Source organism: Medicago sativa, chromosome 3 (genome assembly GCF_051527215.1).
Source record: "Medicago sativa cultivar Bolivia chromosome 3, Bolivia_mono, whole genome shotgun sequence".
NCBI classification, from domain to species: Eukaryota; Viridiplantae; Streptophyta; class Magnoliopsida; order Fabales; family Fabaceae; genus Medicago; species Medicago sativa.
Window position 1 is genome coordinate 94,760,009 of NC_140751.1, and position 24,928 is coordinate 94,784,936.

Below are 24,928 nucleotides of genomic sequence, written 5' to 3' on the forward strand. Positions count from 1 at the left end.
GACCAAAACGACTAGATTTTGAAATAGAGGGACTCAATCAGCTAACAATGAAAAAATAGGGACTAAAATTTAAATTAACATATCATATACCAAGTCATTTAAACATGTCAAATTATTGATCTTTTAGTTCAAAAGTATGGTGGATAGACCAAAACGACTAGATTTTGAAATAGAGGGACTCAATCAGCTAACAATGAAAAAATAGGGACTAAAATTTAAATTAAGCTTATAATCAAAATATGTAATGTATCACATGATATGTAACGTATCACATTCTTTCAAAAATTATGCAACGTATCACATGAAAGTCAACCACGAGAGAGTTCAATATTAGGGTCTGTTTGGTACACAAGATATGATTGACAAGTGATATGATAAGAAGTTGGATATGATAGTGATAGGATAGTCACTTATGATATTATGTGTTTGGTAGACCACATTTTTTTAAATAAGGTGGACCATCAGACAGTGATATGATGAAATATATATTATATTATACATTACAAATTTATCATGTAAACAAATATGAAGGCCTTTTATCATGTAAACAAATATAAAGCACCTCCTTGAAATTAGATGATAAAATCATTATACATATGAATGTCTTTTACTATGGACTCGAAAAATTGGCCATAAAACTCAACCTTTCACATCAAAAGATATTGGTTCCATTTGAAACTCCATGGAGATTCCAAAGCACTCTCCATACCAATTAGACGATGTCCAAGGTGCACGATGTAAGCAAGTCAAAAAATGTATGTGTGTTCTTAAGCATTGAAATTTAGGATGATGTAAAAAGAATACTCCTTAATATTCACATTATTTACCACTTTGATGGTTTAAATCCCCAATACATGTCACGACAAAAGACCATATTGCCATCAACTTTACTAAGAAGTGTCGTTAGTGCTTAATGGACATGTAGTAGTTTCTATTGTGAGGTCTATCTACTTTACCGATTGCCAAAACCATATTATTATCTAAACATACTGGGATCAACTACCTTAAATTTCAAGTACTTTCATTCAATTTAGATCGATTAATTATCCTCCTCTATCTAAATGATTCTTATCTCCTACTAGTAAAGATTTTATGCAAGATTGGATAGAATGTAAAAATATTTTGGTAAAAAATATCAAATAAAAAATTGAATATTTTCATGTGTCGTTAGGAAAAAGACATTTCTTAAAATACAAATACATTTCAGGAGGTCAATAAGTTATTCCTCATAAAATAGCAAACAATAGAGGCAACTTCAACGTGAATAACCAATTCAAGCTATTTAACGCAGTTTTAGGGAGTTTTACCACACCAACTCAAATTTATGAACTTTGGTTATTTTTTGTTCCAATTATGAGACCAATTAAGAAACAAAAATTAGCGTCACTCAACAGGACAATAAGGCAAACAAAAATTTATTCAATGACTTCAAAGTAATAAAGTATGATGTGCTCAAATTCATAAAAATAAAAATAAAATACAAAATCATAAGCTTTAAACCATTTTGATATTGGTTTGGGCATATCTTTCAATACAAAATAATAAAAATGCAAAATCATTTAGAAACCTCATGCTACAACAGAGGCAACTGATTTATCTCTAAAGATAGAATTTGTCCATAACTTAACTCACATCATTCAATGAAAATCCAATGCCTTCAACAATACCGCTTTAATTTGTCCGGGGGTCAATTCTTGGTCTTTGTTGTGTTGCTGAAAAGAAACATGAAAAATCAAAATCAATATAACAAAACTTAGGATGACAATGATGGGTTAATAATGTGTGAGCACCAAATTCAAACACCAAATATTTGTTATTAACAACCAATATAAAAATCGCATAAGACATTTGACCTACTTCATATTGTTCTACTTCGAAAGAAAAAAGCAAAGATGATTCGCTAGTTCGTATAATTCACAAAGATCTTTTGTAAATATTATCTCATTAAAATTGAGATTTTTTTCTCATTTAAAAGACAAATTTTTATTGTAGGAAGTAAAAAAGCTTTAACGCTCATTCATGAAAAATAATGAAAACAAAGAATGACAAGAGTAAATCTTGAAATTACAAATCTAATGATCAAAATTTACTCATATAATCTCAGAAAATAATCTTATGATAGTCAATACAAACATCCACATTATCCCTAGGATCACTTAAGTTCACAAATTATTGCAAAAAACATAAATGTAAGTGCAACTTTGAACTAAATAATTGTTGGTATGCTTTAAAAAGTCAAGCTAGCATAGATAGATCGTACAACATTCATTACATTGTTCTCATGATCACATGTTGGCATCTAAAATAAATTTTGAAAGAATAATTAATGGAAATTATAAAATAAATGACATGGTAATCGAATAAGAAATTTTATAAAGTACAGTATTTGGTCCATGTCATAGAAAATTTTATAAAGTATAGTATATACCTCAGCTTTGAACACATCTAGAGAAAAATCATTAAAACAGCTTATGTTAGCCTGGTGAACATCCAATCCAAGGCTATCCAATGCCTTCATAGTCGACCCCAAAACACCTGGTTTGTTGGCACAAAACATATGGATGTTGACAATTCCCCCTTCCCTTACCCTAACATCTACCTGCAAATACCATCATTGTATTATCTATACTTATATATTTGTTTTATACCTATATATAAAGTGAATAAACTGTTAATTTGGGGTAGTTTTTTCTTTCATTTTTACCATTCTTTTAAACTGTTTTATCCTTTTTATAATATTACTTGTATCGTTAATTTAAAAAATTGTCAATTTTTTTTAAACAATAGTTGAATACCATTAAAATAAGAACAACCTCACTACAATATTTAATACTATAAAAAAGAGCTTATTTCAATCTTATTTTTATAATATCTAATCATTTTTTCTCAAAAAATATTGATCATTATACATATCAAATTATCTATAAAATTAAGTGTGGTAGAAAATCGGACAGACGATTATGTTAGTGCTCATCTTTTTGCTAGCTAATATTTGTAACACTAAAACTAAGTGTGGTTGGCATTGACATAGTGTTTGACTTAATTACACTTTTGGTTTCTCTATTTAATCAAATTCACAAAACTAGTCCATCTTTTTTAAAATTGAACAATTTAGTCCTTCAATATTCACATTTATTACAATTTTAGTCTCAACATATATTTCATGCCCCCAAAATAGGTAATTTGTTACCCTAGAGTGGTGGTTTATTGCTCAAATGTTAAATTCCAAGAGAAAGTATCGCTTTTAGGAGTAAAATTCTTCTTTTTTTTGCATAAAAATAATCGATTTTGAGGCAACAAATATGAGTTTAGACAAAGACTACAACAAACGTGAAAATAGAAGAACTAGAAAATTCATTTTTAAAAAAGGGGGATGATTAGGGGTGTTCGCAGTCCGGTTTGGATCGGTTTTGAGGTAAAAAATCAACCGATCCAAAATAAAAATCAAGTGCGGTTCGGTTCGGTTTGGATGATTATGTTAAAAAAATCCGAACCGATCCGATCCAAATATATGCGGTTTAATTTGGATCGGTTTTTGGATATCCAAAGTGTAACATGTGATTTTTTTATTAATATTAATATTACTCATACACAATAAAATAATAGGTTTGATACATAATATGACACAAATTTATTAAAAAAGTTAACATTACACAATGAAAATGATTGATTATATTTGAAATAGATGAAGTAGTAATAATATATATTAAATTAATATAATATATAAGATTAAATACCAATAAGCAATATATTAATGCAATATACAATACTAATAAAAATAATAAATATGTATGAAAATTTACTTTTGCGGTTCGGTTTGGTTTGGTTCTGTTTTGAAAAGACAATCCGAAAACCGATCCGATCATAGCGGTTTTTCCAAAACAACATCCAAACACATCCAAAAATATTCGGTTTTTTTGCGGTTTTCGGTTTTTTTGGATCGGTTTTCGGTTTTATTTTGGATCGGTTTGGATTTGAACACCCCTAGGGATGATTTCACAAATTTAGTTAAATATGGGGTCAACAGTACCATTAAATCAACCTATTTTTATAAATATTTATTATTGAATTTAAATATCAAGTGAAAGTATCCAAAATGAACAAAAAAAAAAGTTTCGAACATGCTTCAGTTTTCAATTATAGTTATCAAATGCATGCCTTGTCCAATCTTTTAGATTTTTTTAGTAAGTTATATTACACGCCTTGTAATTGTGAACAAAAACGCAAATACAATTCTCATATGTGTGTATGTAATATTTCGCATAAAATACACCAAAAAATCCAAAATATAAAACTCCTAATGATGTCAACAAAACAGTGAATGAAATGTCTTCATTTTACATATAAATATATATCTTGAGTGTAGTAAGCATTTATTGATATGGAATAAGAACTTTCTATTAAAGTAAATAAGTACCTTTGTTGGTTGGTTTTTAAGACCTGACACATTGTTAGGACATAACTTTTCTTTCATTTGAACTGGAAGGGCTGACATGGTAGATGTCATAATGTGAGTTCCTGTAGGCGGTGGCATAAATGATATAGGAGAGCTTGACGCTATCTCACTTTGAAGATCATTAATTTGTTCTTTTAACTCATTCAGGTAGTTAACAGCATCCCCAAGTATTGAAATTTTGTCCATCTGTGATAGAAATGAAATACATAAACTTGTATTATGGAGGGTTGCATAACTCAACTTGTTTGAGCTAAGGGAAAATGTGTAAGAGGTTGCATGTTCAAACAAGAGTGAAAGAGTAAATATCAGTCTAACAACTAAATGCTAATATTTGCTATCAAAAAAAACATATAATTGGCATTGTCTCATACAGAGTCTAAGGGACCGAATTTTGTTAATAGCCTATGTAGTAAGAGCTGCGAAAAAACACATGTTAAATTTTAAAGCCATAAAATTGTCATATATGTATAAATAAAAACAAAAATCATGTCCTTCAATCATAGACGTTTGTTTCATTTCACATTATATTAATACCCAACATGATTTAAAAGATTGTTTCAAATATTATTTTGAAAATTGGGGGTAGAGAGGCAAAAGATGAATAAGTTATTATTTTTCCAGATAAAAAAAAGTAATCATACAGAACGAATCACAATCCATCGGAAACAATGTCACTTGGTGTAACGCCCTACTTTTATTATTTATTATTTTATTGAGATTAGATGTCTTTTTATAATTTAGTCGACTTATTTTGATGAGTGATATTTTGTTATGTTTTACGCTGGTATTTACTAGAATAATATATATGTTATTTGGTGTAGAAATATATTTGTTATTTTGTGTAGAAATATATATGTTATCTGGTGTAGAAATATATTTGTTATTTTGTGTAGAAATATATTTGTTATTTGATGTAGAGATATATGTGTTATTTGGTGTATTAATATTATTTAGTGGGAGAATATATTTAATGGAAGAATATATTTAGTGGAGAAATATAATTATTAGAATAAATAGATTTGGGGGCTGAAATAGAAAGAAGAGAGTTATTGGGCCTAATTAGATTTAAGAAAATAAGTTAGTATTATAAATAGAGGAGATATTAGGTTGAAAGACTAACATGCAAAAAAAACAAGGATTTGGAGAAAATAAGGTTTAGAGAGAAGAGAACAAGAGGAGAGATGAACCAAGAGAAGGGCTGCCAATCGATAATTCTAAGGTAAGGGTGAGACTATCATTCGGTAATATTAAGTCTGTAATTCTGATTTTGCAATTAACATGTTCTAGGATTAGTTTGTGAGAGTTTGCGAATTAAGGTTTTGAGAGAGAATTGATGACTAGATGATGAGAAGTTGTTAGATTGATGTAGAAATTGTGTACAGATCTTAGATAATCCATGGGTAATCATAATCATAGAGCTTGAAGTGAATTTATGTTGTTCTTGAAGGTTTTCATGAAAAATGGGTCAAATGGTGATTTTTGTTGAAAGAGTGTTTTAGTTCAAGTTTTATATGGATTGGGGTGTCTTTTCATGTTTAGAAATGTTTAAACAAACTTTGGGACCAAATTTGGGCTTAGGGGATTCAAAATTGGGATTTTGGGATGAAAAATGGAGTTTTCCCGAGAGTCATCTCTGACAGCATTCTCTGTTTCATGTTTTTGCATCTTTTTCACACATTTCAGTTTTGAATTGGCTTTAGGTGTAAACACGAAAGTTGTAGGTATGGATGTTAGCTTTCTAATTCTGTTGGTTTGACTTCAAAAAGATTTATAGAACTTGAGTTATGGTCAAATTACTGCACGTAGGTCACAGTGAATTTTTATGGACTTTCAGCACAACTTTTCCGAATTTAAAATGAAAACTGGTATTGATCGGTACAGAATTGGTCTTAGGCGTAAACATGAAAGTTTTAGATAATTTTGTTAGCTTTCCAGTGGCTTTGGTTTGACATGAAAATGATGTTTGGTCTTTGAGTTATGATGAAAATACTACAAGGAGGTCTTGGCGAAGTTGCACAGTGACAGCATTCTCTGTTTCATGTTTTCGCGTTTTGTTCATATGTTTCTGTTTTGAATTGATCTTTGTTGTAAACATGAAAGTTGTTGATAATTGTGATATCTTTCCAGTAGCCTTGGTTTGTCATGAAAATATGTTGTGCATGATTATTTATGTTCTTACAAAGATGCATGATGAATTGTTGATACTTGAATATGATGATATATGATGAATTGTTGATGTTTGAATACAATGTTATATGATGAATTGTTGATGTTTGAATATAATATTAATGATGATCTGTGAAGTTGTTATAGGATGATTTAATGTTGTTACTGATGATATATATAATCGTACATGCACTATATGTGTTATTTATGATGCTTATGTTGATGCGATGTTTAAGATGTTGATGTTTATCGTTTGATGTTGTTGTACCATGATACTGATATGATATGAATTAATATGTACTGCATATGTTGCTGTTAATCTTTATTAAGATGTAAATGTCGGTCTAAGTCAAAGAGTTGTAAGATGTTCATGAAGTTTCTAAGACGTAAGATGTTGAGTCCATGCATACTCATTTAAAGATGAGGGCTCGTGCCCTGGAGCTTTTGCTCAATGACGACGAAGGCTCATGCCCTAGGAGCTTTTGCTCAACGACGATGAGGGCTTATGCCCTAGGAGTATATTTATGCTCAACGACGATGAGGGCTTATGCCCTAGAATGGTACCACATGCATTTGCATTTCATGATGATTCGAGATGGTTTAAGTCGTTAAGAGTTGCATAGTCGAGTCTAGATGAATTGTCAAGTCAAGTTGTTAAGTTGTGATGTTTTAACGAATTACCTTGTGATGTCTTTTAGTATGATGATATGTGACGATGATTGTGACTGCTATATGATGATATATTGCTAAGATGAAATGATGATGTCTATGTATTTGATTATAATTGTTAAATTATAAGATGTTTATATTGTTAAATGTAATTTATGAGTTATGAGCTTAATATTATTGTTTGAGAAATCTCACCCCTTCTGCTTGAAAATGTTTCTCTTCGTATGGGTAACTTGCATGTAACCAAGATTAGTCGCCGTCGTGAGTAGACTCTCTCACAAGTGTGTCCTAGGTGCTCTGATACGTAACATGATGGGAATTTTGTCATTGTTTTCTGTTCCTTACATATTATTTTATGAATCTTTCAAGAATTATTGTTGAACTAAGTTTCTATAAGATTTTATGTTGAGGCCCTTGTGCCAAAGATTATTTTAGAAGTTGAATAATTCCGCTGCGAAGTTTTTACATTGTTGGATTTTGAAGGATAAATTATTATTTATTCCATTTATGATTTTTAAGAAGTGTAGCATTCCGTTTAAGTTGTTAAACTCTGATTTTTATTAAGAAATTTTTATGTTGGGAAAACGGGGTGTTACACTTGGTCCTTAAACATTTCAATAAAAATCACTAAATTGTTAGCATTGTTATCATTTTTCTAAAATAAGTCTATAATTGTGGTTATGACATCATAGCTTTTATGTTTTCACAATTGTTGTATGACCCATTTAAATAACTAAATAAAGATTTTAGTAGTTGATTTACTATGTGTTCCTTATCAATCTATGTGTATAGCTAATTATATTTAAATTAAGGAGAATTTTTTCCCTAAGTGTTTTGTATGAATGATAATTTATGGAGAAAATCATTCCCTAAACAAAATTATGGAGAAAATGATATGCACTTACATATAGACATTGCATACAATCGTGTTTACATTGTCTTAACCCGTGTTATGTTAAGAACATGCGAGCTATTATGCTTTATATTTTTTGCATGCTATGTGTGTTTGCTTTTTATATTATGTATATGTGTTTATTTATATTATGACTCTCTATTGTTGTTGTGGGTTGAGCTTAATACCCCGTACTTCACTGAATTGAGTTACGAGGGGATTCCAATGATGACAGAGGCATAGAAGAATAGAAATTTGGATTAATGGTCATATGCCTTAAGGTTTGACATCACTAACGGGTTTTTAGTACCCAATAGTTTTCATACTTAGAGTAGATACCGACTTAGGGTTTTTATTTAAGTGTTACATCTCTTTTATTTTTGAGTTTATGTTTGTTTAAAAGAGAAGGTATCCTACTTGAAACTGGTGTGCTTACATTTGTATTAAGCCAAGTATTTGGGTTTGTGAGTATATTATGCGTTGTGGCTTTGTTTTAAAAAATATGACATGCCTCTTATTGTCATTCTGAAAAAGGTTTTTAAAATAAATTTTACTCTAATTTTATGAAAGACACTCATGATCGAGTATTTAAATATTTTTGGATTGTTTTAAAGAAGAATAAAAATACATTGTTGATGTTAAAAATCAGGGTAAAGTTGTCATTGTTGGTTCACGAGGGAAGGAGCCAGTGGACCACCCACATGAAAGACACTCATGATCGAGTATTTAAATATTTTTGGATTGTTTTAAAGAAGAATAAAAATACATTGTTGATGTTAAAAATCAGGGTAAAGTTGTCATTGTTGGTTCACGAGGGAAGGAGCCAGTGGACCACCCACATCAAGGTGGAGCAACCACACAAGTGAGAGAGACGTCACACTCTTACACAAAACCTTAAGGCAATAGGTTTATGGGTCCTCTCACTTATATAGTGTTCAACCTCCTCTTTTCTATCCGATGTGGGACATATAACTCACACTTGCACACAACACTCGCCCTCAAAATTGAGTCCGTCATTTCATCGTGCCCCTCTCAAGGGGAAGCTCTTTCATCCATAATTACTTGCTTGTACCGTCGTTGATGCTCCCTTCGTAACGAAACCGGTCACCCACGTGAGTCCATCAATTCATCGTGCTCCCCCACAAGCGAAATCTCTTTCATTTGCAATGACTTACTTGTATCGACATTGCTGCTCTCTTCGCAGCGGAACCAGTCATCCACGTGAGTCCATCAATTCATTGGCTTCCCCTCAAGTGGAAACTCTTTCATCCGCAATGACTTACTTGTATCGTCGTTGCTGCTTTCTTCGCAACGAAAACCGGCCACCTGAACACCTTGTCAGGAAGACTTTAGACCCAAGGAGTCTGTCATACCCTTCGCAACCAAGATTTGATACCATTGTTGGGTCACAGGGGCAGCCTGGGGGGACCGTCCACATCTAGGCCAGAACAACCATATAAGTGAGAGAGACGCCACACTCTTACCCAAAACCTTAAGACAATGGGCTTATGAGCCCTCTCACTTATATAATGTTTAACCTCCACTTTTCTATCCGATGTAGAACATATAACTCACATTTGCACACAACAGTCAAAATAATTAGGGATGTTTGTGGTATGATTTAGCTCAGCTTTGAGACAAAAAATATCAAATTCCAAGATTAAAATCACAAGTCGTTTAATTTGATTTGGATGACCCGTTTATTCTTTGATATTTGTTGGGTTTTTATAATTTTAAAGTCACAAATAATAATACTTATAATTGAAATCAAAATCAAAATATTATATAAAATACTGTTCATAATTTACACGCGTTATTGCAACAAAAAAGCGGAAAGACGCTAGTAACAACGATAAAAAAAAAGTTACGATACCTTGGTAATCTTTGGCACAACAGAACGAAGCTTGTGCATATTATCACTGAGTTTCTGCCTTCGCTTCTTCTCGGCGATGAGACTCTTTGATGGAGTTTTCTTTTTCTTCCCTTTTCGGTTCCCATCAACAACACAATTTTCAACATCATTATTATCTTTGATGTTATTATTGCTACCGCCAACATTGTTATTTGCATTATAATAATTTCCCTCATTTTTCCCATGGTTTCCCATCTTCCCAACACCAACACTCTCATTAGAGTCATGATTCGATCCTCCGCCAACCTCTTCATTTCCATCTGTTTCCGCCTTATTCTCAAACTCCTTCAACCATATCGAGGTTAATTGTGCAACTGACAATGGAGGTTGAAAAACACCTTGGGAATCTAAATTGAAGACATTACCAAATGGATTGTTGGTGATGGTGGTGCCAGTGATGTTGATATTGTCATTGATATTCGGTAGATTTGAGAAATTGGATTTGGGTGATGGCAAAGAAAATGAGGAACCTAAATGGTGCTTAAAAACAGAAGTATTTGGGTCTGAAGGACCAACAATGTTTTGTTGTTGATCATGGTTTTGAAGATTTGGGATAAGTTCTTCGATACAAGGTGGTATATTGTTCATGTTCCACTCTTCTTCGATTTGGGGTTTCAACCCAGGTAGCATATCTCTCTCCATTGAGAAACATATAGAGATTTGATTGTTCTGGTTATGGTTAATAAGAAAAAGTTTAAGGGCTTTTAAGTATAAGTTTTTAGTTCTCAAAGAAAAGTATTAATATTATGATTGTTAAAATAATAAAATAAAAAGTCAAACTATTTTTATGTAAGAAAAACGAGAGGAGTGTGAGTGACGTGTATGAGAGGCGTGAAATAAAGCGTGCTCTCTATTTCTCTATGTGCGCATTCAGCTGCGTTCCAATTTTGCAATCACAATATTCTTGATAATATCACCTTTATGGTGTGAAATTAGAATGATTACTAAATTTATAGGTGATTCAATTATTTCATTTTCACACTATTAAGACAATGGATATATCTTAAAAAATACTAACCATTTATAATGATTATTATTAGTATAACAATATTTGTTTATTGTTTATAAAAAAAATATTTATTACAAAAACAATCAACAATTATATTTAGACTTAGTTACATTTTTTTATCCCTTTTATTTTAATTTTCTCACGGGATTGATCCCCCATTTTAAAATCTATCAGTTTTGCTTTCTCTTTCAAATTTTTAGATTAAAGAATGATGATATAATATGTTTCGCATGACGTGATATACGACCCAATGACGCATATCTATCTATACAAATCAAATTTTTTACATGTTATTATTTACATTATTTAAATGATTTTCTTGTAATTTAATGTGTGTTGGTCATTACGTATCACATTAGCACTTTTAGTCAAAATTTGACTAAAGGGCCAAAATTGGTGGGTTTAAAATAAAGGTCGGACCAATTTCGTGAGTAGGTGAAAGAAGAGGAATCAAATTTATAATTAAGTCTTATATTTATCTAAATAAAAAATGAATAATCAATATATTATACGTTATAAAATTAATAACAATGATACTAGTTTTTTTTTGACAAAAAACAATGACACTAGTGTTAGATATAATAACACTCATTAATATTTATATATAATTTATGCCAAACAAAATATTTATAAATTTAATAATAATACTCCAAATGAGTAGATATTATGGTACAATATAAAAATAATTTTTGTTTTTCTTATGTTTTTGACCAAGTGTAAAATCTAGAATACTTATCATAAAACAACAAAAAATAATTTTGTAAAACACCTAATTATTTTTTTAAGAAAGAATAATATATATATATATATATATATATATTGTTTTATTTTATTTTTGAATATATAATTTAATTTTGAAAGTTTAATTAAACCGTCCTCGTGAGCTAAGCTCAGTTGGTTGGGACAATGCATAATATATGCAAGGTCTGGGGTTCAAACCCCGGTGGGGTTCAAACGCCGGCCACCACCAAAAAAACCATTTTCTCTTTTCATTGTTATACCTATAATTTTAATCAAAATTTCTGGGGTTCAAACCCCGGGCACCACCAAAAAAACCATTTTCTCTTTTCATTGTTATACCTATAATTTTAATCAAAATTTAAATTTTAATCTTTGAATCTTGTTTTATGCAAGTGAATCTTTGTTATACCTATAATTTTAATCAAAATTTAAATTTTATAAGAACATTGTTGCTCATAATTTATACGCATTAACATAATAAAAGATCAGACAAACGAGCTCGGAGTCCCCGCCTAAACGCTAGTGTTTATATCAGAACACCAGTTAACATAAAAACTAAAATTTCAAACTCCATAACAAATTTTTTAACAAAAATAACCCATATATTAAAACAAGCAAAGTAGAAATGCATGTAGATAATGACTCAGTTCCTTCCTAATTGGCTAGTACATATACTAAAAAAATCATAACATATATATGCTAATGACTTCAAACATCCAAAGATCGTGTAAAATCTTGTTGATCATCAAAACCACCAACATCGTCATCATCACCATCACCTTCACCAATATCATAACCATCGTCATCAAACTCAATCCCATATAAAACACCTTATTAATCATTAACCGTAACCTAACTTGAATTTTTTTTAACCTCTACCTAATTTAACATTACCTCCATCACCACTTTACACATCATTATATAAGAATTAATGTCACACTCACATTCGTCAAACAACATTTTCTTTTTCCTTCATCAGCACCAAAAAATAATTTTGTCATAAAAAAAATTCCCCTAATTATATTTTTTAAGAAATCAAAAGAATTATATGTATATATATATAGTTTTATTTTATTTTATTTTTGACTATATACTTTCATTTTGAAACTTTAATTAAACCATATTTTTGTGTTTTTTTAAAATGACAAATGAGTTGTTTTCCAAAATATTAAATTTTAAGTATGGAATTAATTAAATACCGGTACAAATGGAAAAAAAAATATTTATCCGATTAGTTTTTTGGGTGTTAATTCTCTAATTCATATCCTTAATTTGGGTTAGATTTAAGACATGTAAAACAAATATTAAGCATGGAGGAAAAGTGTTCCCGTTGTCACCAGTCTTGTTAGAGTTTTATCTCAATCAAAGTATGTGACACTATTGAACCAATTCCTATAAATTTTTTAGTACAACCACATGCTAATGATTTGGTAGAGAATCAAAACTAATTTGAATAATAGGTAAGTTTCATACATCATCCTTTCAATGTTTTCAGTAAGAATGTTATCCTGTGAAGGCAAGTGTGTATCTTGTAGCGTAGTTTGTTGGAAGAGAAATGAACTTATTTACATTGAGTTTGATCTTATGATTTACATGCAAGAAATAAACCCATTCATATGTTGCATAAATGTTATGTGTCTTCTAGTTCCAAGGGACTTCTTCAAGTTCTTAGAATTGATACAACTAATCATTTTCTCCATTTGATTTCTACTATAAGAAGGAAAAAAAAAAATCATTTGTAGGTTAATTGAATAACGGATGTATTTGATCTATATTATATATAATTTACATAAGCAATTCAATGAATCTAAAAATTGATTGCTATATAAAAATGTGATTTTTAGTAAAGATATGCGTATGTGGTTTGAGAGTGCGAGTATTTATTTTTTTTGGTGGTCGGAGTTTGAACACTGAACCTTGCATATATTATGGATTGTTTCTACCAACCGAGTTAAGCATACGAGAAATAAAGTGCGAGTATATTAAAGCTAATAATTAATTGCCTTTGGTTTATTTAAATTATTTTAACTTAAAATATTGATATTCTTATATGAACATCTTTCTTATTTAAAAATAATAATATGAACATCTTTCTTTGAATTTGAATCGAAACCTCACAGTTGTATAAAAGTTTGAGGTACACTTTGCCTATAAAAGAAAGTTAATACTCCCTCCGTCTCATGTTACTTGACCTATTTAGAATATTTGCACTATTCATGTAACATGCTTTGACTCTATTTTTCTATTAATATATAAAAACAAAATATAGCATATAAGATGTTGTTAGATTCGTCTCGATTAATATTTTCAAAATATCAAATTTTGGTAATTTTTTCTACTAGATTATTAAAGAAATTTAAGTTTAAAATTGTGCATTGGCATACGTGACAGAGTCAACTAGGTCAAGTAATATGAGACGGAGGGAGTACTAACAAATGTCCTAGTCACTTATTAAGAATTCAAATTAAATTTTTTTTTTCTTAAAAGTTGTGTAACAACACCTTAAAAAGTGTCCCAAAACATTTGTTAGTAAGACCCAAAAACTATTGGCTAAAATATGGTTTTTGTCCCTGCAAAATAGGTCAGTTTTAAATATGGTTTTTGTCCCTGCAAAATAGGTCAGTTTTGGTTTTAGTCCCTGCAAATTTTTTTTATAGCTTTTGGTCCCTGCAAAAATAGGCTAGTTTTGGTTTTAGTCCCTGCAAATTTTTTTTATAGTTTTTAGTCCCTGCAAAAATATGCCAGTTTTGCTTTTAGTCACTGCAAATCTTTTATAATTTTTTTTAAAAAAAATAAAAAAATTCTGGAAAAATTAAAAAAAATATAAAAAATTCTGGAAAATCGAAAAATTAATTAAAAAAATTAAAAAATCCTGGAAAAATTGAAAAAAATATTAAAAAAATCTGAAAGAATAATAAAAAAATTGAAAAAAAGATTAAAAAATTATGGAAAATTGAAAAATTAATAAAAATGAAAAAAAGGAAAAAATTTAAAAAATCTGGAAAAAATAAAAAAGATTAAAAAATTCTGGAAAAAATAAAATTTCGAAAATTTTCTAAAAAAATTAAAATTCTGGAAAAATGAAATTTTCGAAATTTTAAATTTCAATGAAATTCTGAAAATAAAAATTCTGGAAAATAAATTTTAATGAAATTTTAAATTTTCGAAAATAAAAATGAAATTCTGGAAAAATGAAATTTTAATGAATTTTTTTTGAAATTTTCATTAGTATTTCTCAAAAATTTTCCGGGAATTTTTGTGTATTTATAAACCAAGAATAAGGGAAAAAATATGTGTATTTATAAACCGAGCTTAGGTTTTTTATGTATTTTTCGAAATTTTGAAATTTTCATTAGTATTTTTTCGGGGAATTTTTGTGTATTTATAAAGCGGGAACTTTTAGGTATTTATAAACCGAGAATAAGGAAAAAAATACACTGAAAAAACCTAAGCTCGACATATATACTAATCAAAATTTCGAAAAATACATTTTTTCCAGAATTTTGAAATTTCGACATATATACTAATCAGAATTTTTTCATTATTTTTCATTTTATTAGATTATTTTATTTTTTTAATCATTTTTTATTTTTATTAATTTTTCTAGATTTTTTTAATTTTTTCCGTTTTTTTCAATTTTTTTCATTTTTATTAATTTTTCAATTTTCCAGAATGTTTTAATATTTTTTTTTCAATTTTTTTATTGATTTTTCATTTTTCCAGATTTTTTTAATTTTTTTTTCAATTTTTTTATTAATTTTTAATTTTTCCAGAATTTTAAAAAAATTTTATTAATTTTTCGATTTTCCAAAAAATTTTAATATTTTTTCAGTTTTTTATTAATTTTTAATTTTTCCAGAATTTTTTAATTTATAAAAAAAATTATAAAAGATTTGCATGGACTAAAAGCAAAACTGGCATATTTTTGCAGGGACCAAAAACTATAAAAAAAAAAATTGCAGGGACTAAAACCAAAACTGGCCTATTTTTGCAGGGACCAAAAGCTATAAAAAAAATTTGCAGGGACTAAAACCAAAACTGACCTATTTTTGCAGGGACCAAAAGCTATAAAAAAAATTTACAAGGACTAAAACCAAAACTGACCTATTTTGCAGGGATCAAAACCATATTTTAGCCAAAACTATTTAACAATCTAGCCAAAATAATTGCCAACTATCTCTGACCATAGAATCTGCTGGCAGAGGCACTCACATTGTTGCTGTTCTTGTTAGCCAGTCTGTTAATTCTGGCAGCTACCCAAACTGCATCTCATCTCCCACTACTATATAATAAGAGAAATGATATTTTGACAACCACTTTTTGACAACTTTTGGACAACTTTCTCTCTCATACTCACATGATGTTGTTATCCTCTCTCTTCCTTTTTCTCTCTCCATTGTTTTTGACCAATAAGAAGTGAGGAAAACAAGGTTGTCAACAAAGTTGTCATCAAATGGATGTCAAAATATCATTACTCATATAATAATAACCCACTCTTATGCAAATTCATTTGCCTCAATTTTACATCTTCTCTTTTTCGTAGCAGTTGCCAAGCAAAACACCGAAACTACAAAAGCTTAAGCCCTACCAATGGCTTCCTCTAAAGTTATACTCCTCGCTACAATGACCATCCTCCTTGCCGTAGTAACCTCTGTTCATGCCACCGACGCTCCAGCACCCAGCCCAGCTTCTCCCGCCACCGCTGTCTCTCCTTCCTTCATCGTTGGCTGTGTTACAGCGGCCGTGGCTCTCGTATTTCATTCTTCTCTCAGGATCTGAGTGTGTTATCGTCCAGCGTATTTCATACTCATATAATAGTTTTTTTTCCTTCCTCTGTATTGTGTTCAAAGATTTTATGCTTTCATTTTTGGATTCTTAGCTACTTTATGATATTTTGTGATTTGTTATCATTGTTTGTTTGGTACATAATAATCAATGAAAGACTACTATTTAGGAAGATGAATGAATGAAATCTTAAATAATGAGGTGCTTCTTGTTCCTTATTCCAAATGATACAGATCCTGCAGGTGTAGAAGGATTATTGAATTTGACGGTGCTTAGTTTTCTTTCAAAAATCAAAGGATTTCAAGTCGACCTACACCATTAAATGTTATCTTTGAAACAACAGTAATAATCAGTAGTGCCTTAAAGCATAAAATTGAATGTCAAAATACATTTTTACATGAAATTCACTACACGACCAGGTTGATGTAAAGTATACAAAAAACAGCATTGGCATACAAACATGACCTCACACCGCATCACATTAGACATTGCTAGCTAGGTCCCTTATGGTACAAACATGACCTCACACCGCGTCACACATCTCGTTTGTATTTACAGAGGTCTGTAACAAATCATGACCATGTACATTAATATTATAATATATTAATGTTTTAATACACATAATAAGAAGGTCCCTCACGAGTTCCATTTGTATTTACAGAGGGGTGTGCAACAAATCATGACCATGTACCTTATATTATATATTCTAAATATAACAATTATATAAAAAGCATAGTCGTGCAACAATTATGCATTAATCTTCGATATGTAACCGGGAATTATGCGCTGAAACCACCATGCAGGGAACTCCAGGGATTGGCTGGAATATTGATGCATGCTTGTGCAGAGGCCTCAGCCATTTGCTCACTGTGTATTCCTGCATTACAGAAGTTTGCAAAGGACCTCATGTGTTTCATCCCATACTGAGACAGAGATCCACAATATGTCTCAAAAGTCCTAACCTGTATCAACAATAGATTAAAGTTAAAACATACATTCAGAAATCCAAAAGCTCTAGTGTAATCAAGAAATGAAAGCTAATCTCTCATATCAATTCAACGCCAAATATCGGAATTCAAAACTGTTGGACATGATGACACGTCATGATGTAATTATGTGACCTACACAATTTATAACATACAGGAAAGATATTATTTGAGATTTATTGTCATACACGGACACTGAATTTTTTTACAACAAATGTATCCAATCACGTCTCAGTGTATATATATTTGTGAAAATATTTTAGAAACTAATGTAACAAAATATCAACATATATCATCATGGTGTAATTTGAGTGTAATTTGATTGGATGTATGTGTAAAAACGTTTCACACTGAAAGTGTATTTAAATTAAATTTATTATTTAATCATATTCATTCGGCATCAAGAGAACAATCTCAACAAAGTGATGAATTAATAGAAATGGTACCAGTGATTTCAGGCAGTCCCAGTCATCGACAACAGGTTGCCCAGCTGGTCTAACACTGGTGAGCACCTCTGGACCTTTTTTCATGCCAAATAAAAGTTTTCCAACAAGTTTTATGCTCTCGTCTATATGCATTCTGTGAGACATTGCTTCCAGAACTTGCTTCTGAGCTGCAACTTTCCTAGGAGAACCCTGAGGAGCTTTGCGGAACTGACAAAGATCAACGAAAATTAAGTCAAAATACACAATATAATACGCAAAAATTAAGTCCGACTGAAAAAGTATCTGCAGATAACAACCCTTATTTCCTTCAAATTTTATCATCAGTACATTAATGCCTATTGTTAACATTTCCTAAAAAATTCTGTAAAAAATAAAAAGCCACTACACTCAATCATTAGACCGGAATTCACACAACTTTTCCAGATTTATTTGATTTATAATATTACTATTTTTTCAGATTTCTGTTAGGAACCCAAATATCGGATTCCAAAGAAAGAACACTTTTTATTTTAAAAATAGGAAATAACAAGAGAGCAAGCTCTCCTACACTGGTTATAAAACCAATCAAAACTAGTATTCTGCATAAGATCCTATCTAAGGGATTGGAAGTCTATATTTATAGACTTCCTATATACAAGGATAGGGAAAGGGATCAATAGCAACTATAAAGCAGGAAACAAACTGATAGACAACTAACAAACAAAACCCAACTAAGTAAGATAAGGGAGAACAGACTTCCTAACTAATTCTCCCTATTCTAACTCGTAACAATTTCATAACTAGCTAATAAGTTCAGCGGCAGCCAAAAGTATCTGATTAGTGGAATTCAGCACATCTGATTTTTATGGAACGTTTGGTAAAAGGAAGGGAGATTCCATGTAAAACAGTGAAATGGAATAATAATGTCCAGTCTAAAACTTGGCAGTTTCAATAATGGGGTGGCAATATGGCATTCAATTATTTGGCACATGGAATGAATACAGAATGGAGCTAAGGGGAATTGTAACACACTGGCCACCCTCTCGTGCTACCAATCTGCCACTCATCAATAATGGGGTGGCAATATGGCATTCAATTATTTGGTACATGGAATGAATACAGAATGGAGCTAAGGGGAATTGTAACACACTGGCCACCCTCTCGTGCTACCAATCTGCCACTCATAGAAATATCTCTCCGTGACCCGTGGCTTAAGTACACGGAAGCATCTTTGAGTTTTATCACTTGAGCTCGTGTTTTTGCAATTACCCATGTTTCATCGTTTTGTGAAATCACTTACTCTTGGGTACTTCTAGCATGTTAAATAAGTAAACTACGGTAACAAAGTCAAATAATAAATATCTCCTTACTATGCATATACCACTTCATATTTCTTGATTTGGGAGGCAAAACATGAAGAGGACACGATTAAGCATTTATTTCGTAAAATATAGCACTACTACATCCCACAAATAGGATACCTTATCCCAGAAATGGACGAGATCTGCATCACGCTGGTTGACTGTTTTTGAAGGTGGCACTAATGAGTTTCTACCCATAAAAGTGAAATTTTCATTAGCAGGATTTGATCCCAAATATAGGAATAGACTATCCTTGCTTAGCCCTATGTCACCATATTGCATCACATGGGAACCATATATTGAATTTCCGTTTGAAGTCCTTTCTTTGACCTGTGAGAATAAGAGAAATAAGACATATGCCACACAATTCAAAAACACCTTATACCTTGTTTGACCCGTACAATTTTAGACCAAAAATTTTATGAAAATATTTAAAATTTTCTCCTATCTAGTTAAGCATCCAAGGAATAAAATTATATTTTTCATTTTATACCAGTTGATGATCATGTAAAACAACAGAGCTAGCAACAGAATCTTACCAATTCATATTGCTGGTGCAAAGTTTCTGTTTGCAAATTGTGTATGTCACTGTTCAAAAGTTCATGTGTAAAACAATCAGTAAATAAAACCTTACACCATTACTCATACAAAAGTATCTTTCTTCTAACAAATAAAAAAAGATGTTAAGTGCAAAAAACAAAATACAGGATAATAGGTCACAACTGGATTTACATCGTGACTGGCACATAGACTACCCTCTAGTCTGGCAAGTCTTCCCTAAGGACTGTTCCCCATCAAGAACCAATATGATACTAATTATAAAACCTATGTCTACCCTCTATAACATGATTTTTGTTTGAAATCTTAGCAAAGTTTCCCTTAGAATAAGAGCATCCTAAAATTTTAAGAAGACCAAGATGATAGAGATATGAATCTAATCAATATAGAGCCTTATATAGGCCAACCAATTAATTTCTAATCTACCAAGAGGTAAAATTGATAGTTTTGTGATTGTGATAATAAACTATGCTTAAGACCCTATTAATGACCCTTCTAGTTCTAGGGTGTTCAAATCTATGCTTAAGTCTCGACATAGTTTTTCCTTGTAATGGTGGTATTCACGTGTCACAACAACAGTCACGGTATTTCAACCACGTCATGGAGATTTTCTGATTACAACCAATTACAGCCAATACATCTTATTTATGATCACAATATACATTTATAATCATGAATAATTTTAAGTAGCAAACAATACCATGTTAAATGTTTACGTGTTGCGCTCATATGTTATTACCTGTCTTCCATCCAAGCAACACTGTATAGGTCACCCAAGCATGTTTCATATTCTGGGGGAGGACTAGGATTCTCCCCAGGACAATATGTTCCCCAACTGCTTTCTTCTGCATTTGCGGCTGTTGTTGCATAGATATTCAGACCTTCAGGAAGAAGACCCTCAAAGATACTCCCAGATTCGCATGCCTCTAGATAAAATACCTGCACAACCATTACATAAAATATGTAAACAGCTTGAATGCAGGTTGACACAAGTAGAAAGCAAATGCTAAGTATTAGCAACTTACTAGGCTTTTATAAGTTTCAGAAGCATGCTTCTTCTTCAAGACTTCAATTAGATCAGTTGCGTACATAAATGGACCAGTAGGCATCCCTGAAATCCAAACCCCAGTAATACCCCCACCCCGAAATAAAGGACCGCGTAAGAAATAGAAAAGGCATATATTTGGTGTGAAGAAACACTTGGTGGATGAAGATAAAACCAAAATGTTAATACAAGATTCACTGATAATAGTGTCAATTACAAAAATAATCAACACATTCAACAATAAGGATACTGATGACCATATATTCCACTTTTCTCTGTGTGTGTGTGTGTGTGTTTTCCATTCCCTCTGTTTTTCTTAGGGTGCAACTTCATCCTTTTTAACAAACAAACAAATGTTGCCGAATTCAACAAGTACATTTTCCAATTTTGATAGAAACATGTTGCATCAGACACGATCAATTTCTAGTATAACTATTGTTTAATAGAGGTTTAGATCATAAGATAACATATAATCAAATATTGAAATCAACCCATAAATATTAACATAGTTTCACAGCTATGCTGCATAATACTAGGCTCCACATAACCATCTTCAAATAACAATCCAAATTCAAAACTTAGGACAATCCCAGAAATCCAAAAATCTTAAGAATACTTGCATAAAATTCGAAATACATTTTTTTCAAACAATCAACCTCTCCCCAATTTTTTAGTTCAAAGCTTATGGTTGATTGTCTTTATCACGAGATTCACAACAACTAAAGACAGTTTAGCTAGGAAAGTATCTACAATCACAAGCTCAAGTTTGAGGAAAATATATTACAGTTCATAGACGATGGTAAAAATTTTAGCTGTTTGATTCTACTAAACAAAGTCATAATCAAGCAAAAACTTAAACATAAAATAAACCGGACTTGGTAATAATCACTAACCCAGCACTCCAGGACCACCATGGTCACTATAGTATATAAATATGTGATCATTAGGACCACTATCCACAACCTTTCCACTGCCACCAGTAAGAGCTGACTTATTTCCAAGTAAAGCAGCGAAGAAGTTGTTAACATTAACATCATCGCCAGTATAATCCTGCCGTAAAAGAGACCATATAAGGGATACATGGAAGCTTGAATTGGAAACAAAACATTTGAAAGAGACACAAAAAAAAAAAAACAAAAGATAATTAAAAAAACCTTAGGGACTCCCTTGTAAACATCATCTCCATGTGGACTGTTAATGATGACTCCGGGACGTGGATTCTCTTCATTGTTAGCAATGTCATCGTACATAAATACAATGATGTTCTCCTCTTTCAAACCACCTTTCCTCAGCACTTGATACGCGTGACAAACGTCAGACTGTTAAATTAACAAAAGCTCACCCATCAGTCATCATCATCATCATCATTAACCAAGATTTAAGGCTTCTATCTGTATCGACTTATTTGAGCTTATCTACTGACGTAAACATTTGGTGTTTTGTCATAGAAACAATTGAATTTATAACAAAAGCAGTTATTATTATATGAAAAGGGAGAAATGACATACCTGATGTCTGTAATTCCAGTAGCCGTTGGAACCAGCAATTAAGATGGCCCATCTGGTGCCTTCATTGTTATCGTCGTCGTCGGATGGTGATCGGAAGAATCTAGAAGCTTGGGAGGGTAATCGGAGAAAATCATCATCGGTGGTGTCAGCGGAGATGAGGGTGGCGATGAGGAGAAAGAGGAAGGTGAGTAATGGAAAGCGAGCCATGAGAGCTGAGCGGAGGTTGGTAAAGTAAAGTCGGTGGTGATAATAATAATGGGATAAGATAACAAATCCCTGTCTGTCACCTCATCATAAAAAACCAAAAGAAAAAGACGCGGTAGGAAGGAGCGTCAAGGAATCCTTTCGTTGGGGGGACTTTCCCACTTTCTTGTTCTTCCCTCTTGTTTGTTAGTTACATACATACAACTCCCAAAATATATAATTTTTTTCGTATAAATAATCTAATTTTTTTTCTCCCATTTTGTTCACTAAGAAAAGTCCATCTTGATTATTAGTCATGGTTTAAAAGGAAAAAGGCTTAATTGCACTTTTGCCCCCTATATTTTACCAATTGTGCGATTTTGCATCCTATTGTTTCAAACGAGTGATTTTGTACCCTATATTTTGTCAATTGTGCGATTTTTCACCCCATTGTTTCAAACGAGCGATTTTGCACCCCATAGTTTTCCCCTTTTCTGATTTTGCACCCCAAAAAATCATAAAAATATTCAGTTTTTTTCCATATTGTTTCAAACGAGTGATTTTGTACCCTATATTTTGTCAATTGTGCGATTTTTCACCCCATTGTTTCAAACGAGCGATTTTGCACCCCATAGTTTTCCCCTTTTCTGATTTTGCACCCCAAAAAATCATAAAAATATTCAGTTTTTTTCCAAAAAATTTAAAAAATCGAAAAAAAATCAGAAAATATAATCAGATTTTTTTTAAAAATTTTGGAATTTAATTTTCAAATTACAAAAAAAAGTAAATTTTCAAAATTTTAAATGAATCTGACCTTTTTTTAAATTGGTATCCAGATTTTTAAAAATTTAATTTTTTCCACAATTTTTTTAAAAAAATCTGACCTTTTTTTAAATTGGTATCCAGATTTTTAAAAATTAAATTTTTTTCCAGAATTTTTTTAAGAAAATCTGACCTTTTTTTAAATTTTTGAAAATTTACTTTTTTTGTATTTTGAAAATTAAATTCCAGAATTTTTAAAAAAATTTGATTATATTTTCTGATTTTTTTCTAATTTTTTAATTTTTTTCGATTTTTAAAATTTTTTGGAAAAAAAACTGAATATTTTTTTTTATTTTTTGGGGTGCAAAATCAGAAAGGGGGAAAACTATGGGGTGCAAAATCGCTCGTTTGAAACAATGGGGTGCAAAATCGCACAATTGGCAAAATATAGGGTGCAAAATCGCTCGTTTGAAACAATGGGGTGTAAAATCGCACAATTGGCAAAATATAGGGGGCAAAAGTGCAATTAAGCCAAGGAAAAAAACAAAATCTAAATTGCTTGGACTTACATTTACGAGGATAACATTCAAGTGATGTACTTGCGGTGAGTACAATTTATTATAACAGGGTTAATATGTTTAGGTTATGCCTTGAGAATGCTCTCAAGGTTAGTATTTATAACCGATTTTGAGTTTGTTTTCCCGATAACTTAGGTGCTAAGTTAGTTAGGTTTGGGATACGCGTCACGAAGCTTCTAGAAGACTTCCTAGGCGGTTCCCGCGTAAAGGGCACTTAGGGCCTCTCTGGCCTATATGAAGGGCGATTTTGCCCTTGCTAAGGGCGCCATGTCCCTTATCCGGGTTTCCCCGATCCACAAGCCCCCCAAGCACGAGTCTTGGGACAAGGCGAAGTGGTTTCATGTTTAACGCACTGAGTGCATAGGGCTTTCCAGTTTATACGAAGGGCACTATGTCCCTTCTCCGGGTTTCCCCAGTCCAAGTGACATTGTGGTGTTAATGTCACGTGATATTGGCCAACCACAATATAACAAATGTCTATATTGTGATTGAAGTTCGTATCATGATTCATTCATTTAGATAAGTGTGTGAGTTTTCTATGATTATTGTCATTTCATCTATTAAAATATATATATATATATATATATATATATATATATATATATATATCTTATTCAAAATATAAGTGAAAATTGAATTTACCAAGCTTGATAAATTTGGTCAAGGTTTTAGTTTAAAGGGTTAATTAAGTAAATGGTCCCTATAAATATTTAGAATTTTGTTTTTAGTCCTTACAAAATAAAATCACACTTTTTAGTCCCTATAAAATTTTCCATCAGCATTTTTAGTCCTTATAAAGTTTTTCCATCAGCATTTTTAATCCTTGTTAAAAATTTCCATCAACATTTTCGGTCCCTAAAATGCTTAAGGAAAATGTCACAGGGACTAAAAA

General features: G+C 31.2%; 2 protein-coding genes across 2 annotated transcripts; both read right to left on the reverse strand.

The window, feature by feature from the left end:
* Positions 1 to 1,414: 1,414 nt before the first annotated feature.
* Positions 1,415 to 10,772, reverse strand: LOC146942240 (transcription factor ICE1-like). The gene is made up of 4 exons (XM_085758037.1): positions 10,057 to 10,772; positions 4,418 to 4,642; positions 2,429 to 2,599; positions 1,415 to 1,712 (listed from the first exon to the last, which is right to left on the reverse strand). The coding sequence occupies exons 1-4, from the start codon at positions 10,735 to 10,737 to the stop codon at positions 1,638 to 1,640; spliced, it is 1,152 nt and encodes a 383-aa protein (XP_085614163.1). The 5' UTR covers positions 10,738 to 10,772; the 3' UTR covers positions 1,415 to 1,637.
* A 6,204-nt stretch (positions 10,773 to 16,976) lies between these two features.
* LOC146942241 (vacuolar-processing enzyme gamma-isozyme-like) lies at positions 16,977 to 22,780 on the reverse strand. The gene is made up of 9 exons (XM_085756187.1): positions 22,514 to 22,780; positions 22,160 to 22,324; positions 21,899 to 22,055; positions 20,986 to 21,071; positions 20,700 to 20,899; positions 19,942 to 19,990; positions 19,523 to 19,732; positions 18,063 to 18,269; positions 16,977 to 17,592 (listed from the first exon to the last, which is right to left on the reverse strand). The coding sequence occupies exons 1-9, from the start codon at positions 22,718 to 22,720 to the stop codon at positions 17,410 to 17,412; spliced, it is 1,464 nt and encodes a 487-aa protein (XP_085612313.1). The 5' UTR covers positions 22,721 to 22,780; the 3' UTR covers positions 16,977 to 17,409.
* Between the last annotated feature and the right edge of the window lie 2,148 nt (positions 22,781 to 24,928).